At 37.2% G+C, this 24,296-nt stretch overlaps 1 protein-coding gene across 1 annotated transcript; it reads right to left on the bottom strand.

The window, feature by feature from the left end:
- Positions 1-7: 7 nt before the first annotated feature.
- On the bottom strand, positions 8-23,338 carry LOC127632488 (collagen alpha-1(IX) chain-like). The gene is made up of 32 exons (XM_052111081.1): positions 23,090-23,338; positions 22,339-22,407; positions 22,153-22,191; positions 21,987-22,049; positions 20,384-20,437; positions 20,177-20,212; positions 19,553-19,576; positions 19,401-19,454; positions 19,235-19,288; positions 19,103-19,135; positions 18,532-18,588; positions 18,378-18,431; positions 17,330-17,383; positions 16,501-16,554; positions 16,363-16,416; positions 12,360-12,413; positions 12,114-12,167; positions 11,973-12,026; positions 11,802-11,855; positions 11,619-11,663; positions 11,369-11,422; positions 11,165-11,218; positions 11,011-11,064; positions 8,305-8,376; positions 6,470-6,505; positions 6,297-6,341; positions 6,098-6,130; positions 5,108-5,254; positions 4,729-4,783; positions 4,420-4,608; positions 3,330-3,407; positions 8-2,785 (listed from the first exon to the last, which is right to left on the bottom strand). The coding sequence occupies exons 1-32, from the start codon at positions 23,162-23,164 to the stop codon at positions 2,583-2,585; spliced, it is 2,055 nt and encodes a 684-aa protein (XP_051967041.1). The 5' UTR covers positions 23,165-23,338; the 3' UTR covers positions 8-2,582.
- Between the last annotated feature and the right edge of the window lie 958 nt (positions 23,339-24,296).

Below are 24,296 nucleotides of genomic sequence, written 5' to 3'. Positions count from 1 at the left end.
ACCCCCTTTTTTTTTTCTGTTTTGCATTGTTCCTGTGGAGAAAGTCTGTGAGCAAGTTAGTGCTTATTTGCTTGTTTTTAAAGGGCTGTTAATCATGAGCTAGGTGTTTGCAATGAAGTTTTTAATGGTTGGTGAACATGGTGAATTCCACCATTGCCAAACACATAGTACGCTTTTGTCTACATGGTTTAACAAAAAATAATCTATATATACATTTATGATTTTTTTGTTATTGATGAATTTGTCTATCTGTAATAAATACCTGCCTCCAAAAAAATCGAAAAGAAATGCCTTATTACAGCAGAAAGATGGCGTCAAGTGGGGAGGTTGTCAATGGCATTGGAGAGGTTTCTCAATGAGCATGGGTTCATGCATAGCTAAACACTGATAACTATCAAAATTCAGCTTATTCAAGAAACCCACAATGTTAGAAACCTGTGTTTACATAAGATTTGAAATAATCTGATTATTCACTGCTTTTACATCAATGTAAACAGGAATGCGCACATTGGATAAGCTGCTAAGAGTGCCAGTAAATGGGTTCATATGCAATGCAAAATCGTGTCAATGAACAAACATCTATGCGTTTACAATATCAGTGGTTTACACCAATTTTGCTCTGCATGGAAACACATTTACCAGGGTTCTTGCTTGCTTATCCATGTTTACTTTTTGACATCAAAAGCAGAGCGCTTGGCCAATGTGTTACCAATGTACGGTCCGATTGAACATACGTTCTTGAGTTACTATGGCGGTAAAACATCAGTACATAAGGGGTTGATGGAGTTGCCTTCAAAAGTCTGTGCCATTAAACTAGATGTGTTGTTATTCAGGTACGTTGCTATAAATATATGGACTTTTAATCACTTGTTCAGCTATATTCAGCTTTTTAAACCGTTGCTCTGCCATAGCAGCAGTTGGCTTAAAAGAGAAAACTGACCGTGGAGGCGGACAGTTCCCACTGTTACCGCTATACCGGCAATGTTGAGAGTGTCACGTGTACACGAATTCAAGCTTAAGTAGCTAGAAGCGTCTGTGGTCACATTTTGAGTAGATTGTTTCGCACCTTAAAGGTGCATTCAGTAACTTTTTGCTCATGTCATCTTGGACTTACAGTGACATCTAGTGGTGTGGATGCAGCATCATTCAAAATCGATAGTTTTCAGTTACAGATGCCATTGTAGAAATTCAGTCAGCCATGATTAATTTAATCCAAGAGTGTACGTGTCTAATAAGTTGGTTACTGATATTAAGCGTGTAGCATTCAGCTGGTCATGTGATTCTAAAATGGCAGCACCCATGAGGGCGCCCCTGCCCCATGTAGAATAAAACAGCTTTTATAAGGTTACTGATATGACTAGAGTGCTCATCTCACGTGAGTGGTCATGATTTTATACATGTTTCAAAATTACAAATCAATTCTTTAGAAGTAAAACTTTAATAGAGAAAAAAAAAATTACTGAGCGCACCTTTAAGTCAATGTTTTCAGATCTCGTGTAAATTGATGTCTGTTTTTTTCTTAAGATGATTTTTTGTAGTTATCAGCGTATTGGTGTGCATGTAAACACAGTCCATGTCTTTTGCAGGGAAAAAAACCCCAAACAGGAATAGAGGAAAAAAATAGAGGAAATTAAAATGTCTTTATATAAATATAATGAAGTTTGGAGTGCTAGTTTTTGTTGTTTATCCTAACTTTGTTGACCTATTACTGCCATGTCAATAGTCTGATTGTGTTTTGGCTTAAAACTGGACCTCAATGTCGATGGCATTTTTAGGCTTTTTAGTTTGATGTGCGTAACTTAATATTTCTATACTTGATTTATGTACGGTATTTGAAAATGTGTATTGTTAAATTACCTATTTATATAAATGGAAATGTTTTACTATGGTGAGATAAGTTGCAACATTTTTGTCAATTTAAGAGTAAAATAAACAAAAGATACACTGAAGGAAATTCACCGTCTCTAGAGCATGATTTTACCTTTTAAATTAAAAAGATGCAGCGCTTTATCAAAATTATTTTATTTTCTCACCATTTTCACAACTGCAGATGTCATCAAACCCTTCTATAATAAATAAGAACATAGAAAACTGAAATGAAACTGACATTTGTATGATGTCTCTGATTAAAACAACCCAGAACTGAAATCATTATTGACAAATTTACAAAGTTTAAAAAGTATGCTCAAGTCATACTCGCCTTGCCATCCAGTACCTTAATAACAGAAAGTACATTGAAATCATACCAAACCTGAGCACGTGGTTTTTTGCAAACTATGATTGCATTATTGCTGGGACAATTTAGATTTATTTTCATTCTTTATGGAAATATTCAAACTCCATAATTGTCAAAAACAAAAAGAAATATTTTTGTAAAAGCGGACTGAGCCATTGGGAACTGTAATACAAACTGATCCAGCTTGGCTTTTCTTCACTTCACACTAGTGCTTAAGTATTTAAAACACTTGCATATACAACCAACATAGAAATCTCCTCGTAGAGGGAGTCACTTCATTAGTCTCTCAAGTTTCCCTGTCATGAGTCGCTGGACTCTGATGTGCAGCTCACTGAAGGTTATCCACTCATAGACCATCCGGTCCTTTCATGGTTGACTCCTTGGAGTCTGGAACTGGAACTACTTGAAGGATGCACTGAGATGGCTCGCAGTATCCGTTAAGGCCAGAAGGACCAGGTGGCCCAGGTACTCCTGGCATTCCAGGAACACCTGGAGGTCCTCTCCGGCCGTCACGTCCATCACTGCCATATGCTGGCCTACCTGGCTCACCTGAAAACAGGTGGAGGAACAGACAACCAGTTAGAGGGATGATGTATCAAGATTTGCCAAGCTCATTTAAAGGTGCACTTAGTCATTTATTTCCTCATTTAAAAAGTTTTACTTTTAAAGAAATAAATAATAATTTGAAACATTTAAAATCATAACCACTCATGTGAGATGAAGAGTTCAGTCATATCAGTAACCTTATAAAAGCTTGTATTCTACATGGAGCCATGTTAGCATCACATGACCTGCTGAATACTAATGGCTTAATGTCAGTTACTGCCCTGTTATTGGACACTTTCACTCATGGATTACATTAATCCTGGCTTACTGTCCAAAGTGAATTTCAACAATGGCATTGGTAACTGAAAACTACTGTGTTTGAACAATGTAGCATCCAGGACACTGGGTGTCAGTGTAAGCCATACCTCGACATCAAAAAAATTACTTTAGTGCATGTTTAACTCCACTTCAATTAGTTTTATAAACAAGCAGAGTTGAATGATACAAAGGATATGAGATGTAAAATATGGAAGTCATTCATACAAACCTGGGAGCCCTGGTGGTCCAGGAATACCTTTAGGTCCCTGCAGAGTGGGTCCTCTATCTCCCCTGTCACCTTGGTCACCTAAATCATGCAGGAAAAAAATGCATTATAAAAGTGCCTTTTTAAAGGATTGTGTGATCTCAATCTTTTTTTACTCCAAGGCCCCCCATTGACCAAGATGATATTTGAAGGCCACCTTGCTTCAGAAAGGCCTTTAATTTGTTAGATTTATTAATAAAAATTATGTAATAATTTAATGTCATCTTGCAGCCCCCTTCACGTCTGATCATTTAAAGAGGTTGTTCAATTTACATTTTCTGAAACAAGTCCACTTGGAACCCCTCAAATTAATATATGGACCTATGTGCAGATTCACAGCATTAACAGTGTTTTACAATGTTGCATTGTATTTATGTTTTATAAAACATTTTACAAGAAAATGTGTACATGGTATTTTACAAGTAAATTACTATAAGCATTTGTTAGAAAAAAGAAATATAACCAAGCAGCCACAGATGGACTGGCTTTGCACCATCATCATAGACAAAAACACATGCCCACTTGCTGGCATTTATTAGTTCCATTCATTATTTTCCTTCCTAATTCTCTCATCTTTTACTCACTCTCATACCATGCCAGATGTGTATGACTTTCAATATTTAAGTCCTTTTTACTGTAAAATCCCTTCCCTCCCCAGTAGATGGCGATATGCACAAAGAATGTGAATCACCAAAAACAAAATAAGAAGTTGTCTTAGGAAAGAAGAGAGCACATAGGAGGACTGTTTGAAAGTAAAGATTTGTAGAAAAAAGGGATTTAAATATTGATCTGTTTCTCACCCACACCTTTCATAATGCTTCAGAAGACATGGATTTAACCACTGGAGTCATATGGATTATTTTTATGCTGCTTTTATATATTATTTTTGAGCTTCAAAGTTTTGGATGCTGTAGACTTGCAGAGCGGAGACATTAATTTGTAATATGCAGAAGAAAGAAAGTCATACACATCTGGGATGGCATGAGGGTGAGTAAATGATGAGTGAATCTTTATTTTTGGTTGAACTATCCTTTGAAGTACATTCTCTCCATACCTTTGGGCCCTTTTCTCCCTAGTAGCCCAGGTGGCCCTTTGAGACCTGGCAGTCCTCTGCCACCAGGATGTCCAGGCAAGCCATTGTCTCCAGCAGGCCCTGGAGGACCAGAGGGACCAGGAGGACCTGGTAGCCCAGCGATGCCTGACTCAGGCCTTGTCATACTAGCTGCCAGCTGGGCGAGCTGTTCTGTGAAAAAAAGAAAAGAAAGGATAAGTGAGATGTGTGCATCAAAAACATTAGAAAAATTTAAAAAGAGTTAAAACAAGAAAAATAAGTCAATACTTTGCAACAATGTGGAATACTGACCATGCATGACCATCAAGCAGACCTGCTTAATGTGCTGGTTTGTTGGTGCTTGGCCCTGGAGGAAAGTCAGGTGGACAATATTAAGACTTTGAACTCTATCAATAATACTCCTGTAGGTTTATTTAGTTCATTGTTGGTTAGTTGTAAAAAAAGAAAACAATATTATGGTGGAAAAAAACCCATTATAAATCTAAGACGCCATCAGAATGCAGTACAATTCTTGATGGCCTGCAAAACTATTAATGAGTTTAGTACTGTAAGTACCTGAATCACAGCAGAAGTAATAACATCACGGTGAAATCCAATTGTAATGCAGGGTATGATAAATTATCTGTGATAATTAAGGTGGCACAGATTGAAATAATTAAAACAGGCATACTGATCGTCCCTGTGACCCGGATAGTCCGGGTACTCCTCTGTCTCCTTGCATGCCTCTTGGTCCAGGCTCTCCAGGAAGGCCCTCTGGTCCAGGCTGGCCACGCCCTCCCTCTGGTCCTTTATGTCCTGTGTCCCCTGGTTTTCCTGTCTGAACACAACAAAAGATGATTAAAGATGATTACTCACCCTCATGCCATCCCAGATGTGTATGACTTACTTTCCTCTACAGAAGATTTTTAGAATATCTCAGCTCTGTAGGTCCATACAATGCAAGTGAAAGGTGGCTAGAACTTTGAATCTTCAAAAATCACATAAAGGCAGCATAAAAGTATTCCATAAGACTCCAGTGGTGTAATCTATATCTTCTGAAGAAATATGATTGGTATGGTTGAGAAACAGAAAATTATTTTAGTCCTTTTTTACTATAAATTTCCACCTTTGACCAGCCCTGACCAGATGGTGGTGATATGCATGAAGAACGTATATTGCCAAAAATCAAATGAAGAAGAAAGTGGAAGTGAAAGTGGAGATTTACATAGAAAAAGAACTTAAATATTTCTCAGCCACACCTTCAGAAGATGTAGAATTAACCACTGCAATGATTTTTATGGATTACATTAATGCTGGCTTTATGTGATTTTTGGACCTTCAAAGTTCTGGTCACCATTCACTTGCATTGTGAGGACCAACTGCACAGAGATATTCTTCTAAAAAAAAAAAAAAAATCTTAATTTGTGTTCTGCAGAAGAAAGTCATACACATCTCATAAGGATCCACATGGAATCTGTGCATTTTCTTCAAAATTTTCACTGCTCAGCTCACTGCTAAGTCATTCAATAAACAATTTAATCAATGCTTGTATCCAGCAGAAATCTTTGGAACTTTCTGTGGGAAGAGATTTTGTGTAGGCATACCAATGAATGTCCTTACACAAAGGAAGAGGCGGTTTAAGGGACCCCCAAAATAACAATACTTATCAAGTCAAACTCACCGATCCTTTCTCTCCTGGCTCTCCCTCATCACCCTGAGAAAATAAGTGGACATGGAATTTTAGACCAGCAAGGTGGACATGACCTGTGTCTAAACCAATACACTCCAATATTGATTTTGAACTTGAGCAGAAATATTGTTGCTGCGAGTAAAATAAACCCTCTGAACATAATGAAAACCTTTGTGCTGGTTTTACTTACTACATCTCCTTTCTCCCCTGGTGTTCCTTCTTCACCAGGTGGTCCCTAAACAAACAAGCATTAGATACATTTTGTGTGTAATTGGTGTGAGAAAACATTTCTAATACATTGTATTAACGAATATAAAACGAATCTCCTTTACGTATATTAAGAGACAATTTATGCTGACTTACTTGCTCGCCTTTTGGGCCAGTGAGACCAACCATGCCCTAAAATACAATAAAAATGAAGATAAGAATAATTTCTTATAATAATCTTGTTAGGTTTGCACAGTAAACTGTTTGTGCCACAGCATATATTATTAATGGACCCTTTTCACAGTCCTGTGATTAGTGATCCTGTGATCCACCTTAATTAGTGCTGTAAATAAAGCAAACATTTTGCTTTATATTTGCAATTTTTTTAATATATAATTTTGTTCAAATTTATAACATTGTTATTTGTATTATATTACCCTGAAATAGATATGTTACCACAGCTGTGATAAGACTTCTAATACAGCTGCTAAGAGTGACAGATAATTTGCCATCTTTTCTCCTCTGACTGTCGTTATCCACCGTTCTCTATTTTTTCTTTATTTTAAAAGTTGTGGAAATGAAATAGTGAACGTTACACTTATATAGTGCTTTTCTGATACTACACTCAAAGCACTTTACAGTACATGGTAAATGGGGGACTCTCTTCAACCACCACCAGTGTGTAGAATCTACCTGGATGGCAGCCATAGTGTGCCAGATTGTTCACCACACACCAGCTATTGGTGAAGAGGAGAGAGTGGAGTGACAGAGCCAATTCATATATGGTAATTATTAGGATACCATGATCAATAAGGACCAATGGGGGAATTTGGCAAGGACATCAGGTTTACACCCCTTTCTCTTTACGAGAAATGTCCAGGGATTTTAATGAGAGAGTCAGGACCTTGGTTTAACATCTCATCTGAAAGACGTTGCCTTTTTACAGTATAGTGTCCCTGTCACTATACTGGGGCATTAGGGCCCACACAGACAAAAGGGTGAGCATCTCCTGCTGGCCTCACTAACACCTCTTCCACCAGTAACCTCAGTTTTCCCCAGGAGGTCTACCAACAAGGTACTGACCAGGCTCAACCCTGCTTAGCTTCAGTGGGCAACCGGTCTAGCAAAAAAGAAAGAGTGCTCAATAGTGGCATTTTTCTTTTGATGATAGAGCATATGGATAAGCAAATCTATCAAGTGTCCCATTCACTGCTATCGAGGTTATCCCTGCAATCCTTTATTTCCACATTGCAAAAGCCAGAAGTGTGAAAAGGGTCTATTATAACATCCATTATAATTTTTTTAATAATAAAGCTATGTCACAATTAAAACGTATTCAGATAAATATGATTAATATCTTAAAAATAGCTAACAAAACCAAAAAAAACAAAACCTGTTCTTTCAATTTTGGCTTATCTCTTTGTAAATGGCTAAGCTTGGAATAGAATTCTGGCATACTGCTAACTGCATACTGAACAGTATATACTGTATACTGCCTGCTATAATATGTAAAACAGTATGGAAAATGTATTCATAAACATTGCAAACAGTATATTGCATGTTGGCATGTTTAGTTTGGTAAGTGCCATACAGTTATCATCTTGAAAATAATTATGGTTTTGAGGCATTTATAATCCAGTTGTTTAAAACTGTCTTAACAAAACATTTAATATGTAAATAAATGTAAAAAATGGTTACATCCGATTAATATTGCCGGAAAAGGAAGGTCAAGTTGTGTGCATTGCATTGTGAGATACAGTATTATGTGCAGTGTGCTCTTTGAGCAAATGTGCAATAGGTCGCCTGGGTATTCTGTGAATAAAGAAAATGTGGACACTGCTATTCCGAACACAGCCTGTATATTTCTTTGATAAAAATGCATTGACGTTAAAAACAAACATTATAGGTTCTTTCATATTCTGAATTACTAATTAATCAGAATTAATTCTAGAAAAAACTGAAACAAATGGTCTCAATTTTCAAAATCCTACCCGGTCTCCTTTCTGCCCAGGTAGGCCAGCTGGCCCTGGAAGACCAGGGAGGCCTGAATCTCCTTTAGCACCCTGTAGAACACACACACACAAATGAATATATAAAAATCCACCAACACTACATGGCCTGAGCTTAAAGCTTCCTTAAAAACCACAAAAAGTACAGCCATTAGCTCAGTGAGCTGAGTATTTGCGGGGCATGTCTGAAGGTGTGTGGATGGATGTGGATTCTGATTAAGCCTGATGCTGGCAGTTTAAAGGAATTTCAGTCAAACAGAGTGCTCGTTCAGCCCCTTTTTCCTGCTCTGAATATCCTCTTACCAAAGAAAATATCCCCAAGCACTAGGCCTCAATAACAACAGGCCATTCATGCCCCTACCAGCCAATTACTCTGCTAAAGCAAACCAGAGCTCTCTAAGGAGATTGTGTTGCAGCATAGGAGCGAGCGTACAGGACATGAATCTGAGAACTAAGACCAAGAGTAACATGTTGAATTTGTTGTGGAACATCTAGACAGCGTCACAGGTTCAGAGGTACACAGTCATGGTTGATGTCCCAGTACAGTTCCTCTTTTTATGGGTAAATTATTCAAATGTATAAAAGCTTATATACTGTAGAGCTTAAAGTATATAATGTTATCCTTGGGAATTCTGTTGGAATCCATTCTTGCTCATCTCATTTGTTGTTCCCAGATGTTTTGTCTTCTCTGTCTTCTTCATTCTATCTTCCATCTACACTCATCTATATATGTATATCGCAGTTGTGTCTGACATCTTTTTGTGGCTCGAGGCACGAGGTAACCAAACAATTATGTCAGCTGACCCAATTATTTACTTAACGTACCCCTGATATTAAGATATGTTTACCTTTCAAATTATCTTTGCATGTTTACTTGTGAAAAAATACTTTTGGTTTTAGTTAGCTTTTTATATACATGTCTTTTTACTCATTTATCTCTCTGGCCCTCATACAGTTCCCTCACAGACATATATAAATGAAGTCGGTAACACTATACAATGAGGTTCCATTTGTTAATATTAGTTAACATGAACTAACAATGACCAATACTTATTAAGAATGTTTTAACCTTAATTCATGTTAATTTCAACATAAACTAATACATGTTTTAAATTTAATACATGTTTTAAACTTAATGCATTGTGAACTAACATGAACACTTGTATTACAGACCCACCTACATATACACACTTATTCCTATGTCATTAGCTTACTTGGTAGCTCACCTCATAGAGCGTTGAACTTTGAGCTTGACAGCGGTGGTTCAAATCCAGCCAAAGATGCACGGAAGTGGCATAGAAGTGACACAAAATGACGTGGAGCCAAATCTACGCCCTTGTGTGGATGCTTCATTTAATGTGCTTTTTTCCCCCCTCCATTTTGCATTTTAAAAACACTATCAGTTAGGGTTAGGTGTTGGTTAAGGGTGTTAGTTTTGTTAAAAACGATGTACTGTGTACTGGTGGACGCTGCACTGTCTCTTACTGTGCCTATTGTCCTGTTCCTTTTAGAAATGTATTGTTCTGTCCCATACTTTTTTGCACACGTTAGCACATGCACTTTATGTAGAAATGTTATTTAGTCTGTGTAGCCTCATGTGGTTCTGTGTTTGTATTATGTTGTTTTACGTTGCACCATGGTCCTGGAGGAACGTTGTCTCGTTTCACTGTGTACTGTACTAACTGTATATGGTTGAACGACAATAAAAAAAACACTTGACTTGACTAAACTCTCATTTATCTTTTTTGAAACTATTGGTTAGGTTTAGGGTAAAGTTTTAGGTTAAGGAGGTACATTTCACTTATTAAAACCTCCATCTAAACTTCACCCTAAAAACCTCATCTAATTACAACCTAATTTCGCTCGATTTTGGCGCCCCCCGCTGGACATTTCACTTTAAAACTGCAGCCAATTGTGTAATGAAGCACATAATGTCAGTTTTGCACAACAATTTCAATGCTCACATACATTTCATGAGGCTAAAACACACCTTGTTTCTATGTAAATTCAGCTCAATATAGATTGTGCTTTATTCACAAAACTCTATTATTCACACTATTTTCCAGGCGCAATTAACTATTACCTATTACCTATTAACTATTAAATACTATTGTATTTAAAATTCAGATGTTTGTGGACATTTTCTCTCAAACTTGGCAGTAATGATTTAGCAAATAATGATAAAGAGCAGCAAATTATCAAAAAGGACTGTTAAAACCTGGCTTATATCCTGATGTGCCTTGAGTCAAGCACACTTTCAGCATGTTAATGAGTTGACTCAGGTGTCTGGATCATAGTAGTGGAGTGATGTTGTAGAGTCTCGGCAGAGTGTGCCAGATTGTGGTGGTCTGCTGTATCCTCTGCTAAATAGCACTCAGAACCGCCTCACAAGATCGGTATTGTGGCATGCAAATTGTGTTCAGCGCAGATTTTGTGGGCACATTTGTGCTGCTAAAACAGCAAATAAACAGCACTTTTAGTGTGCATTATTTTTATACTGAATTCCCACCCTCAGTGTTTGTGCCCATTAAGCTTCATTACCTTCTAGTGATATTGTGTCCTGATGATTTCCTGAAAATGTCCTATAGCGTTTTTTTATTATATGCATTTATCATACGTTGGAATATCTTTCCACTGTAATAGTGATATAATTAACGTTTTCAGGGATTATGGCCCTTGACAACTCACTCTTGCACCTGGCAAGCCTACAGGCCCATCATGGCCTCTTTCTCCTCTTTCTCCCTGGAGAAAATGAGAGAAAGAAAATTAAAGAAGGAAAACATTATAGGAGTGACACATTTATTTGTATGACACTATGTGATGTGTAAAAAAATATACTCACTGGCCCACCTCTTGGTCCAACTGGTCCAACCTCTCCCTGCTCACCACGTTCACCCTGAAATCAAAACCACAGAAAAATCAATCAATCAATCAATCAATCAATCAATCAATCAATCAGAATTTCAACTTATACAGTTATCCTAGAATTTACAACCCATCCACAAGGGCCTATTTGTTGTGGTAAACACTGGCAAAACGGACTCACTGTTTTTCCATTATTTCCAATCAGGCCTGCCACGCCAGGATCACCAAAATTTCCCTAAAGTAGAGGTAAGACAGGTTAACCTTCATTAGATAAACTCACATCTGCTTCCATAAGAATGCTATTAATAATGAACTAATATGTCCGATAATAGCCAACACATTCATTTATTAGTTATCTTGCTTGGAGAAACCAATCAAGTAGTAGCAGCAAAATCTTGACACCCTATATAATTTGCACTTGAATTACCTACTTTTTCACCCATGTGGCCCTTTGCTCCTGGAATACCTGGTAAACCCTGGAAGAGAAAAATCTTCCAGTATTTGCTGACTATACAGTATACAAAACTAAAAATGCATGTTATTTCTTATTATCTCACAAGCAGGTACCACCGTATACTATCTGTATTTACAACAGGGTCAAATGTAATACGCACTGAGAATCCCTGAAGTCCAGCCTCACCAGGTGAGCCAACCTTTCCGGGAAGACCCTAAACAGCAATAGACACATGCTGATAAAAATCACTCCACTAAAAATAGAGACACAGTACTGCACATCAAGTATTTACATTTTTGACTGTATGATGGATGAACTATAATGTCATTACCTTTACTCCAGGAAGTCCTGGAATACCATCACGACCATCCACACCAGGCAAACCCTACACCACAAAAATGGTAAAATAAGACTTTTAAGTTTAACAAAACAGTGTGTATAATGTATAAAACTTCAAATATAGCTAACTTACAGTCTCTCCTTTCGGTCCATGTAAACCCAAAAGTCCCTGTATCCCCTGAGGTCCCTGAAGAGAGGAACAACCAACATTGAATGGTGTTGTTATAGTAAATCTAAAATGAATTAGAACTTCTTAGCATAAGGAAGTTCAAAAATATATTTTTTAAAACATTATGCTGCTGATGTAAATATATTGAATACAAATTGCTTTTTTATTATTTATGTAATTTACATATTAATTGTTTTGTTCTTTACTCACCTGAGCTCCTTTTGGTCCGGCCTCACCTACTTTACCTCTTTGACCATGATCACCCTTAACAAATTAAATTAAATGTAAATCATTAGGTTTTATTCCAATAAACAATCTCAAATATGTTCATTAACAGCTACTAATCAAGCAACAGCTTCATAAGCAATTATCAATCAGTGAAACACAAGGCCTGTAAAAGCAATATTAAAGAAAGAACATACCAAAATACCTTAGAAATAAAAGTACACGATAAATAGTGTTCAGTTACAACAGAGCTCCAAATAAGTAAAACAAGTAATTTCTCATATGTGTAAAATATCAACTAAGAATGAACAGTTGTAGACAGGTGCAGCTCCAAATTAGAGTATGGAAACAAGAACAGATCAAAATATGATACAGGAACATTTTAGTAGGTGATCATGCAACGGATTGCCTACACATTTTGAAGGACAATACAGCTTTTAGAAACTTGAAGGGATAGTTCACCCAAAAATAAAAATTCTCTCATCATTTACTCACACTCATTCCATCCCAGATGTGTATTACTTTCTTTCTTCTGCAGAACACAAACAAAGATTTTTAGAAGAATATTTCAGCTCTGTAGATCCATACAATTCAAGTGAATGGGAGCCAAAAGTTTGATGCTCCAACAAAGACATAAAGGCAACATAAAAGTAATGCATACGACTCCAGTGTTTTAATCCATATCTTCAGAAGTGATATAATAAGTGTGGGTAAGAACAAATCAATATTTAAAGTAATTTTTTGCTAGAAACTCTACTCCCTGCCTAATAGGGGGCAATATGCATGAAGAATGTGAAATCACCAAAAACACAAGAAGAAGAATGTGAAAGTTACAGTGGAGATTGAGTAGGGAGAATTTATGCTACTCCCAAAAATAGTACAGAGCAGGTGGCACAGCTGTAAATATCTAAAGAACTGAGATCAGGGAATCACAGATTTTTGAACCAGATTTTCAAAGGATCCCAACACTCCAGTCTCATATAGATCACCAAGTGTAATAACCTTGCCCACAATCCACTCTTACCAGCAGAAAGGGTACTTATTAATACATAATTTGGGGTTCAGCCATATACTTGATGCAACATTTTAATAAATGTCAGAATAAAACACTCTGGACACTTTGGTCCATACCGAGTGTAAATGTGAGATAACAGGGTGTAATTTAACTTCTGCAATTAGTTTGATAGAAAGGCTTTAAAATGGCGAAATAAGGAAAAGGATTTCCTGTTCAATACAATACCAGGGAGGGGCTCTCTCAGGTGGAAGTGACCAATGAGCCAAATGTCTGAGACCGAACACTTAATAATAAAACTAAATCTTGTGTAGACCTAGCCCACCTTTTTCAATCGGCCTTTGCAGCTAACTGAAATGAAATCTGGGATGTTTCCCATTCCAAATGAAGGACTTCGCTATGCTATCAAATTGCTTGAAATAAGAGAGGGGGACATCTATTGGAAGCGACTGTAGCAGGTAATTGAATTTTGGAATACAATTTATTTTAATAACATTAACCTTCCCAATCATCGATAAATGTAATTAAGCCCACCTGCCCACATCGCTTGAAAACCTTTTTATGAAAGGGACAAAATTAACTAACTAAAATCACACAAATTAGCTGGGAATAAAATATCCAAATACTTTATGCCCTGTTTGGGCCACTGAAAAGCACCCGGCTAAAAGGCAGTAGTACACTGTCAGAGCCAAAGCTTTGGATATAGTCCAATTAACTCTGTATCCTGAGAACTTAGAAAAGGAAAAGCATAGATCTAGAAGCGTCAGAGACAAATAATAAAATATAATCTGTGAAAAGCAGACGTTTATGCGCCACACCTGGAAAATCATCCTCCTTTCTTATCGCGGCTGCTAATGGTTCCAGGGCAAGACAAAACAAAAAAGAATCTGAAATGAATCAATTTTTTTGTACTGCTGCTACCGGGTGTACATAAAGTAAGTTAATCCATCCAATAAAATGATTCCCGAACCCATATATTTCCAAAATCTTAAAAAGATAATCCCATTCTACCATATCAAACACTTTTTCGGCGTCAAGTTAGATGGCCGCGACTGGAGTCTGATCATTCGTCACTGCCCACATGACATTAATGAAACGCCTAATATTATCAGAAGAGTTACAGCCCAGAATAAACCCCACCTGATCTGTATGTATAAGAGATGTCATAACTTTACTTAATCGGTTAGCCAGAATTTTTGACAATATTTTTACATCTAGCTGGATCAGGGAAACTGGACAATAACTCTTACACTCACTTGGATCTTTGTCCTTTTTAAGAATCAGATTGATCCAGGCTTGTGTCACGGTTAACGGGAGCTTTCCATTCTTTAATAATTCTGTATAAATTCTAACAAAAGTGGAGACAGTTCTGTAGCATAAGATCTAAAAAATTCAGCTGTAAAACCATCTGACCCCGGAGCCTTGCCTGTAGTCAAGGCCTTAATTACCTCTCCAATATCAATGGCTGAGGTAAATATTTCACCACCAGCAGATTTTACTGAGGAATGGTAGAAAAAGACTCAAGCCAAAAGCTTCCCTGCTTTGACCCCCAACTCAAAGTATGACGGAATATCCAAAACTCCACCTTCTGTGACAAAATAGTATTATATCTGTATTTCAATCGGGTCAATTCTCTGGAAGAACTCGGGAAGAGCTCGTCTAGGAATTTCATCATATACGGGCCTTCTTCGTTCTCAGGAATTCCAACAATTCGGACGTTGTTTTCACCAGCTATGATTCTCAAGGTCTTCCAACTTTTCCAAAACACGTTCGAAGTCTGTCTTGGTTGCTAGCGGATTAGCAGCTAATTCCCTCTCGGATGACTCCAGATTATCGATCCGTTTCTCAACATCTGACACTCATGTAACCACCTCAGAGAATTTAGTCTCCATGGCAGTGATCGATCGACATATTACAGTAAGATCCTCCAAGTCAGCTACGACCTTCGACAGCATTGCTGACATGCTGAACAGTTGACGCTGAATCTCTCCTGCCACATCATCCAAACAGAGTCCCTGGTCTATGGCCCTGTCTGGGGTATCATCTTGAGCACGTAAGTGTCTTCAGAGCCCGAGGATTTTGAATTCTTTGACATATTGTCTTCATAGAACAGTTATGGATCAGGGTGTATGGAATCTCACTGGTTTATGACATATATATGGTTTAAGAGTTCAAAACTAGCAAAGTATGCAGAGCCCGCCTTTCACACGTCCAACCCTTGCATGGAGCCATGCGACCCTCCGAACATATGTTTATTTGACCAAGCAAATTAAACTTTGTTGTCAAGTGGGAAAACAAATGTCTGTACCAAAAGCTCTACTCTTAAAGCACCCTGACAGTCATTTTTGTGTTTGTGTCTACAGGAAGTGTGATCAGGTGTAGAATTTATAATAAAAAGGACTTAAATATTTATTTGTTTCTCACCCACACCTATCAAATCGCTTCTGGAGTCATTGATTTAACCACAGGAGTCGTATGGATTACTTTTATGCTGCCTTATGTGATTTTTGGAGCTTCAAAATTTTGACACCCTTTTACTTTTCACTACATTGTATGGACCAAAAGAGTAGAGAAATTCTTCTAAAAGTCTTAATGAGTTCAGCAGATGAAAGAAAGTAATACACATCTGGGATGCCATGGGGTAAGTAAATAATGAGAGAATTTTCATTTTTGGGTGAACAAGTTTTTTAAGAAAAAAGTTAAATGCAAACAGGGTTCCAAGTTAATTATTCATAATTGTGCACTTGAGATTATTAATCTTTAAAAAAACAAAATGTGATCTTCACAAAAAAGTTTGAACTTAGGCTAATATGTAATAAAATGTTAGTAAATCAATGTAGAGAATGCAACATGCAAGTATTGTTTCAGGTCCAGCTAGTGGCAATGATATACAGAAACTACTGGGGTCAAATTCGAAACTTTGTAGTAACTTTTTGACTAGTCTAACATTATGTAAGACAAATTTTTAACACTTACAAAGGCACCCTGTATACCCTGAGGACCCAAATCGCCAACATTCCCACGTGGTCCCTAATGGAGAAAAATCACTTTTAGTAATTTCATGAAAAATCCTTGTCAGTTTTTGTTCACATATGAAGATCTTTTGACCCTTACCCTGTCCCCTTTAGGGCCCATCATCCCTGTGATTCCTCTTAGACCCTGCGAACCCTACAATTACAAAACAAACACACAACGAGATCTAGAGTGACTTAATAGGAACACATGGGTGGAAAATTATATAAATTATGTTGTATATACACAATAGTAAAAACTGACACAACACATCAATACATCGATCAGCACATTATTTTCTTGATGCGCTTACGAGCCATCATATTTTATCATTAGCTAGCATTCAAATTAGAAGCCTAATTTGTGTGCTTTCCAATTCACTGTCAGTAAGCCTTCCATTTAATGTAGTCTGCCATAATTGCTTTGGGAGACCACAAGGGGGTGATATAACAATTTCTGAAGGACTTGTCAATGCACTGCAGGTGGCAGGTTTTTACCTCTTCAAAAATGAACCAAGTGACGTTGATGAGTTTGAAGGTTAGTGTATGAAAATAGTGAAACTAAGCAAACTGAATGATTCGAAATGGCGAAATGTATTCTGTTTATTATGCAATTTCTCTGTATGCAGCCTTGAATAGGTTTCATTCAAGCTGTCAAACCACAAAAATTTTGAAAAATCCATATACACGAAATATCATCTAGTGATGGCTAGAGTAAATAATCTATTTAAATTGCTAAAGATTGGAGTTGAATTTAATGGAAAATTTTGAACTGCACTATGTGGCGCTGCAGAAATTTTGATATATATATAAATAATCATCAGGAAAATTGTCTGATTTACGTTGCATAAAAAAGGAATCTATTTCAGCACTAATATACAATATATTAGACAACATTTGACACATTATTTATAAATAATGTTTGTTTTTACAGGTGGTCCTTGTGCTCCTTGCTCTCCAGGTGCTCCCTGGTCTCCTTCTTCACCCTGTAAGAAAATAGCAACACAATTACACACCCAGTCATGATCTTAGCACTTAATTTACCTGTGTGCCAGTGATCAATAAAAAAAAATATCAATTCAAATCCCATAACATGACAGTTAACATGCTGATTGTTCAAAGAATAAAGACCCCATGAATGAGTTGTGGATTTTAGTGCATTTCTTTAACCTTTGAAGCATCTACATTTTATGCTAGCGTACTCCTAAAAGTTGACAAACTAACTTTAGCAGGTATACACATTTGAAATGTACGATCTTTTTCTTCCAGTAAAACTGAACAAAATATTGCTGACTCATCTTGCACTTATGGCTATATCCAAATGTTTGTTCTATTTTAACTAACTCTTTTAGCGCAGAGCATTGTGAGGGAAAAATACAATTACTATGGTGAATTTCCATGAATTTCAAAATTTTCATTAATTTCCATGACATTTAAATGTTTTATTCAGCTCCATGACTTTTCCAGACATGGAAATCACAATTTTAAAATTAACTGATATTTCCAGGTATCCATGACCATGGGAACCTTGAATAATCAAAGTACACTATATGGCCAAACGTTTGTGGACACCACATGTGCTTGATGAAAATTTGATTTCAAACCCTTAGGCATCAATTTCTCCCTTTGCTGTAATAACAGCTTCCAATCTTTTGGGAAGGCTTTCCACTATACTGTATGTAGTAATATGGCTGCAGGGATTTGCTCTCATTCAGACACAAAACCCAATCCATTACATAAAGTAACATTAAGATTTTTCTTTACTGGATTTAATGGAGTAACCAAATTAATTAATTAGAAGGGGTGTCCACCTACACTATATTACCAAAAGTATCTTATTATTCAAATGTATGAGCCACCAAGATAAACGGTCATTTCTACATTTTTTGCATATACACTTTTTACACCTGCATCTTTCATCCTCATTGTCTAAGAGAAGAACAAAAGGATCACACTAAACTTGACTTATGCAACTGTCACCTTATGCCCTTGCCTTCCTGGTTCACCTGATTCACCTTTGACACCTTTGTGGCCCTAAAAGAAAAAGAAAAACAAACAAAATAACTTAATTAATTAGTATGAATGACAATAAATAAAGTAAAATAAAGATGAATTTACATCATTTAAATCTCACCTTCATGCCTGGAAGACCAGTGTAACCAGTCAAACCAGCGGTACAAGCATTTGGACACTGAGAAACATACATTAAATTAAAAACCTTGATACATAAATATGCAAGTCACTTTTAAAATACAGACTACAGCAGCCCAGCATTCCCAATCAAAAGCAAGAATTCCAATGTCAGTTTTGGAAATGTGGAAGGAATGAAGTAACCAAAAAGCTAAATTAACCCATCTTAAATGGAGATTGTTGCCATACAGGCAGTTTAAGGTTCAAATGTATATGATTGTAAAAGGGAAAGTGTATTGTATATTTGAGGTGTCATGATAGATCACTGATTTGAATCACATTTTTGCCTTCAATAATTCAATTATGGTGTGACAAATTAATGTTTGAAGTACAAATATGTCTAATGATTGTAGAAGTATAAGATGCATAAAGTCACCCCGCAAGGCTGCAAGTCAACTTCCCCATAGGTTTTTTTATGGGGAATTGTTGAGTCTATATTAACTGAAGTGCAAACACGAACAAATTATGAACAGATTTAGTGAAAATATAACCAGAATTGAGACTTGAATTCTTACCAGCTCCTTACCATCCCACAATCCAGGAGGGCCCTATGGACAAATACGAAATATTCGTTTAACAATAATGTTTAGAGCCATTTTATAATTCCAGTATAAAATGATCATAAAGATCTAACAGTTAATACTAACTCTGGGACCTGGTAATCCTTGAGCACCAACAGGACCTCTCAATCCCCGACTTCCCTTTATAGCAGAACCAGAGACATTAAAACTAAAAATAGTATTAGTGCAACAACAGTGATCTTTTCCCCCAAGTCTGATTGTTAAAGGTGAAGAAAGGAATAAAACTACATACTGGAGGTCCAACTTTGCCCAGCTCTCCAGGTAATCCATCTTCCCCATCAGCACCCTTCAAGGTAAACAAAGAAAAAGCCCTTAAAGTATCAACACCCCCCATTTAAAAAATGGCATTCAAACCAATAAATACATAAAAAATTAGGCACTCACAGCTTCACCATCCTCTCCAACACCCTACGAACAGAGTAACAGATGTGCAATGACATGAAATCAGCAAAGAAAAACATTCAAACAAATCTGTATTATTATAGATACATATGATCTGTACAACATTTTTCACTAATAACTGAATAAAATGTTCGTGAAATCATTGTCCAACACAGCCTTGCTTTGGAACATCAATGTATGAGCTAGAAGGTCAAAGGCCTGAACTTGACCTAATGACCTACTCGTGTACATGAGTGAAAATATTTCTATTAAGATCTGTTGATTTGAAACCAGTGGTAACACACTAACATTTAATTACAAGATATACCGTATATGACATAGCACGTTAGATTCAGCCACATTTGTGTGAATTTTTTTTAAATATTTTAACTGACATTTCATATTTTTTTAAACAAAAAAATCTCTATTTATTCTTTTATCACTGTCTCTCACCTTCCTCTCTGCTTGTGCTTCTCTAAGCAAACTGCAACTTTGTTTTACAGCACCTCTTTTATTACTGTTTCCTTAGGTAGAATCGCTTCTATTATATTCCTCATTTGTAGTAGCTTTGTAAAAAAGTGTTTGCTAAACGAATAAATGTAAATATGTAAATGTAAATGTACTTACAGTGGCTCCCCTTGACCCGGGCTTACCAGGTTCACCCTAATAAACAATAAACACCGGATCATAATTAGTATCTTTTCAATTAAACTTCAATGTTTACTTATCAAAGTGAAACGTAAATCATAAAATGTAGCCATTCAAAAGAGGCCGACTCATTTCAAATTCAAACTTTATAACTTGTAGAATTAATATTATGAAGTGAAAACGTACTTTCTGTCCAGGTGGGCCAGCAGGGCCAGGTTCACCACGTGGCCCAGTCAAACCCTTAGAAAGACACAGCCATTGATGAACATGAGCTTCACTCAATGTAGATAAAATATCAGTTATATTATACACTGACTCGACCACAGCTTTCTCGAGCTAATGCAATACAGTTGCAGAAGTTCAGAAGTCAACTCTGATTTCTGTTGCTAAACGTTATGTTGATACAGTTGCACAGGAAAATAATATGCATATTGTTCAATTAAATTAACAGAAAATATATAAAAAATCTTGTGTGCCCCCTCCTTTTTTTCTTTCAATGTTGGAAAGCCCAAATAGGTCCTCGTTGTGGCACGGTTACACACCTCAATCCGGGTGGCAGAGGACAACTCTCAGTGGCCTCCACTTCTGAGACTCTAAGTCCACGCATCTGATCTAGTGGCTCCTGTGCATTACACCTCGAAGTCTCACAACATAAGGAGGCTCATGCTATATTTCTTACCAAAAATTAGATAAAACTTATCACGTGCCCCATTGAGAGCGAGAAACACTTAATTGCGACCACAAGGAGGTTACCCCATGTGACTCTACCCTCCCTAGCAACCAGGCCAATTTGGTTGCTTGGGAGACCTGGCTGAAGTCACTCAGCATGCCCTGGATTCGAACTCGCAACTCCAGGGGTGGTAGTCAGCGTCAAACACTATAGAATAGATTAATAAACCCTGCCCACATTTAATCTAATACAGTATATGTACGGTAGACCACTGCAGACACCAACTTTTAAAAAATTTCAGGGAAAAGGAAACACCTGTCAAAAACAAGAGCCACTATCACAATGCTGTTGATCTTTGTAATTCAAGTTTTAATTTACAAACACACTTATCTTTACATGTAATATACAGTACTGTGCAAAAAAAAAATTTATGTCTTCAAAAATAATGCCATAAATAGCTTTAATTTTATCAATTAATGTCATACAAATTCCAGTAAACATAAAAAAGCTAAATCAATATTAGGTGTGACAACCTTTGCATTCAAACCAGCACCAATTCTCCTAGGTACATCTGGACACAGTTTTTCTTGGTTGTTGGCATATAGATTGTTCCAAGCGACTTGGAGAACAACACTGTACACTGTCTCAGTTGCTTCTGTTTCTTCTGTCTACTATCTATTTATCTACTTTTAATTTTGTGGAATTAAAAGGCTTTTTATATTGCATTAGACTTAATGTAAAAATAATAAGTTACAATGTCAACTGTAACAGTCAACACCAGCTAAATTGGAGAGCGCACAGGAGCCACAAAGGAGCGGGTGTACCTCAGTTTAGTGCACAGGCCCATCAGCAGCAGCACAGAGTTTAGCTCCTGGTGGCTGCTACTTACACAAAAAGACCTCTGTCTCCATCAGGAAGCCTATATGCGGCTCTCTCTGTTTCCTCTCCTCTCTTTCAGTGAAGTTTTTCCATCCAAGAGCTTTTTTTTTTTCACTCAGACCTCTCCAATGCAAACTACAATTGCAGTCTCTGATGCTGCATATGTGATGTTACATTGAAAAGAAAAGATGATTTTATCTTGCTTTCCAGGCCTTTACAAAACTAAAGATCAAGACTCACGTCCGCTCCTGGTTTTCCTGGAAGGCCATTTAATCCGTTCCTGCCATTTTCTCCATTAAGGCCCTGCCAATGAAGCACATCATTACAGCATAATCACTACAGCTGTGTACTGGAACGCAGAATTTGAGTTTTGGCTTAATTCTTTCTTGAAAAAGAGAATACATACTGGGGGCCCATCCAGGCCAGGACCAGGTCCCCTATCACCCTACAATTATAGAAAATACTCATTGAAAAACTACAATGTTAAGGTGTTATTCAAGGGAACATTCATCCCTTATGTATAATATGAGGACACAGATTTATACTGATGGTTGTGTATAGCATTTATTAAAATTACAGGAATAGGGCTTACATCAATGCCGTCAACGCCAGAAAACCCAGGGACCCCTGGAGGTCCTGGCAGCCCTCTTGGTCCAACCCTCTAAAAAACACACACATAAAAAATAAAAACATTAAAATATACTTTTGATCCAAATGTACCCTGAAATCTAAATAGTTTCATCTGCATGGTCCTCAGAACAAAGAAGTAATTGTAGGGGAGCCTGATGCTCTGGTAAGAGATATCACACTGCCTCTCTTCTGATCCTGGGAAAGTGATAACAGCTGTGCACACCTGGACCAATTTAATGCAAATACCTTCCATAGGAAGAACAATGCAGATACCAGTAAAGCATCACTTACTAAAAGAAACTCACGCCTTCCCGCTAATCCTCAACATGTTTCACACTAAACAATCCTTTTGGAATAAATATGTATGGAAATTTACTACGATAAAATTTTTGTTTTATAAGAGACTATACGGACAATATTGCGACAGTCTCAGGTGTCAGTTTACGGCTCTCCCCATTCACTTGTAAGGCATCTTTCTGTCGTAACACACTAGTTGACTGTTCAGAAATAGTGCATTTTTGAAAATGTTACTCACTGCTTTAATACCACATCACAAACCACATTATTTTTTCTTTTCTTTTTTGTCTATATATTGACCCTCTCTATTAACTTTTATAATGAAGTCATTTTAAGAATCATAAAATACCTCAAAACATCACCTAAAACAAACAGCCCATCTCTGCTGCAAAACAAGCACATTCTTTGTATTCTACCTGAGCAGAGCTGATCAGGATCATCTGCTGTAAAATGACCAACAGGGACGCGCGGAGAGTCCCGGCGCGAGCCATAGTCACCCCGATGAATTGGAGGCAAAACAGTCCTTTTTAGAAGATTTGTTGGGGTTCGCGGATTTTCCGTCAATATTCCCCAACTGAACCTCAGCACAATCTACCACTCACTCAATGTTGTATTAAAATGTATGTTTATTTATGAGCCGTGCAGGGAACTGGTAGGTTACTGGATGAGAGTTGAAGGTTGGAGTAAAGTGGGCGTGACTCAAGATCCAGTGAGGTACCTGACAGATCCCTTCTAAGGTTACCACGCATGCATAATACGGCGATCCCATAGACATTCTATGGGTGATAAACTGGCGGAGAGAAAAGAGGCCAGTTTTTAATGGATGTCTATGGAGGATATGCTTCAGTGTGCTGAATAAACTGCTGTTGTGAGAAAACAGCTCGTACTTTCTGAATTGACAGCCTTCCCGCTAATCCTCAACATGTTTCACACTAAACAATCCTTTTGGAATGAATATGTATGGAAACTTAATACGATAAAATTGCTGTTTTATAAGAGACGATGCGGACAATATTGCGACAGTCTCAGGTGTCAGTTTACGGCTCTCCCCATTCCCTTGTAAGGCATCTTTCTGTCGTAACACACTAGTTGACAGTTACCTTGAATTTACGATCTCTAGCTGTTGTGGGTAGTACCGCTTGTAAACCGTCTACAGCCTAGATGCAGATGTTGATCCGGAACAATATTTATAACATTACAAAACGCGTATACTTTGACAGATGCCTCCATAGACATAATAAATACATAGACGCCCTATTGGCCCCTGGAGCGTACGTCAACGGGCAGCCATATTGCGGAGGGCAACGTTCCCATTTCTCTCATAACGGGAGTTGAGGAAAAATGCCTGCCTCATGTGCTGCTTGGGGCTGTACAAATCGCCGCACTATTGAAAACAGGTCTCGGGGAATTACTTTTCACAAGTAAGACTGAACATTTGTTTTTGGTTGTATTTGGTCGTTATATAGCCTAATTAGTAATAGTAACGTTAGTTGGCCAGCGGAGTTAGTCAGACTAAAATAGCTTGCTTGCGAGCTGTGAAAGTTGACATGATTTATAGTATAGTTTTATCTTATATTTTATATTATAAAGTAAATTTCCTGAAAATCTAAATATTTTCTTGAA

Source organism: Xyrauchen texanus, chromosome 39 (genome assembly GCF_025860055.1).
Source record: "Xyrauchen texanus isolate HMW12.3.18 chromosome 39, RBS_HiC_50CHRs, whole genome shotgun sequence".
Lineage (NCBI taxonomy): Eukaryota > Metazoa > Chordata > Actinopteri > Cypriniformes > Catostomidae > Xyrauchen > Xyrauchen texanus.
Note: the sequence above shows the minus strand (reverse complement) of the source record. Positions and strands in the feature narration are given on the sequence as shown.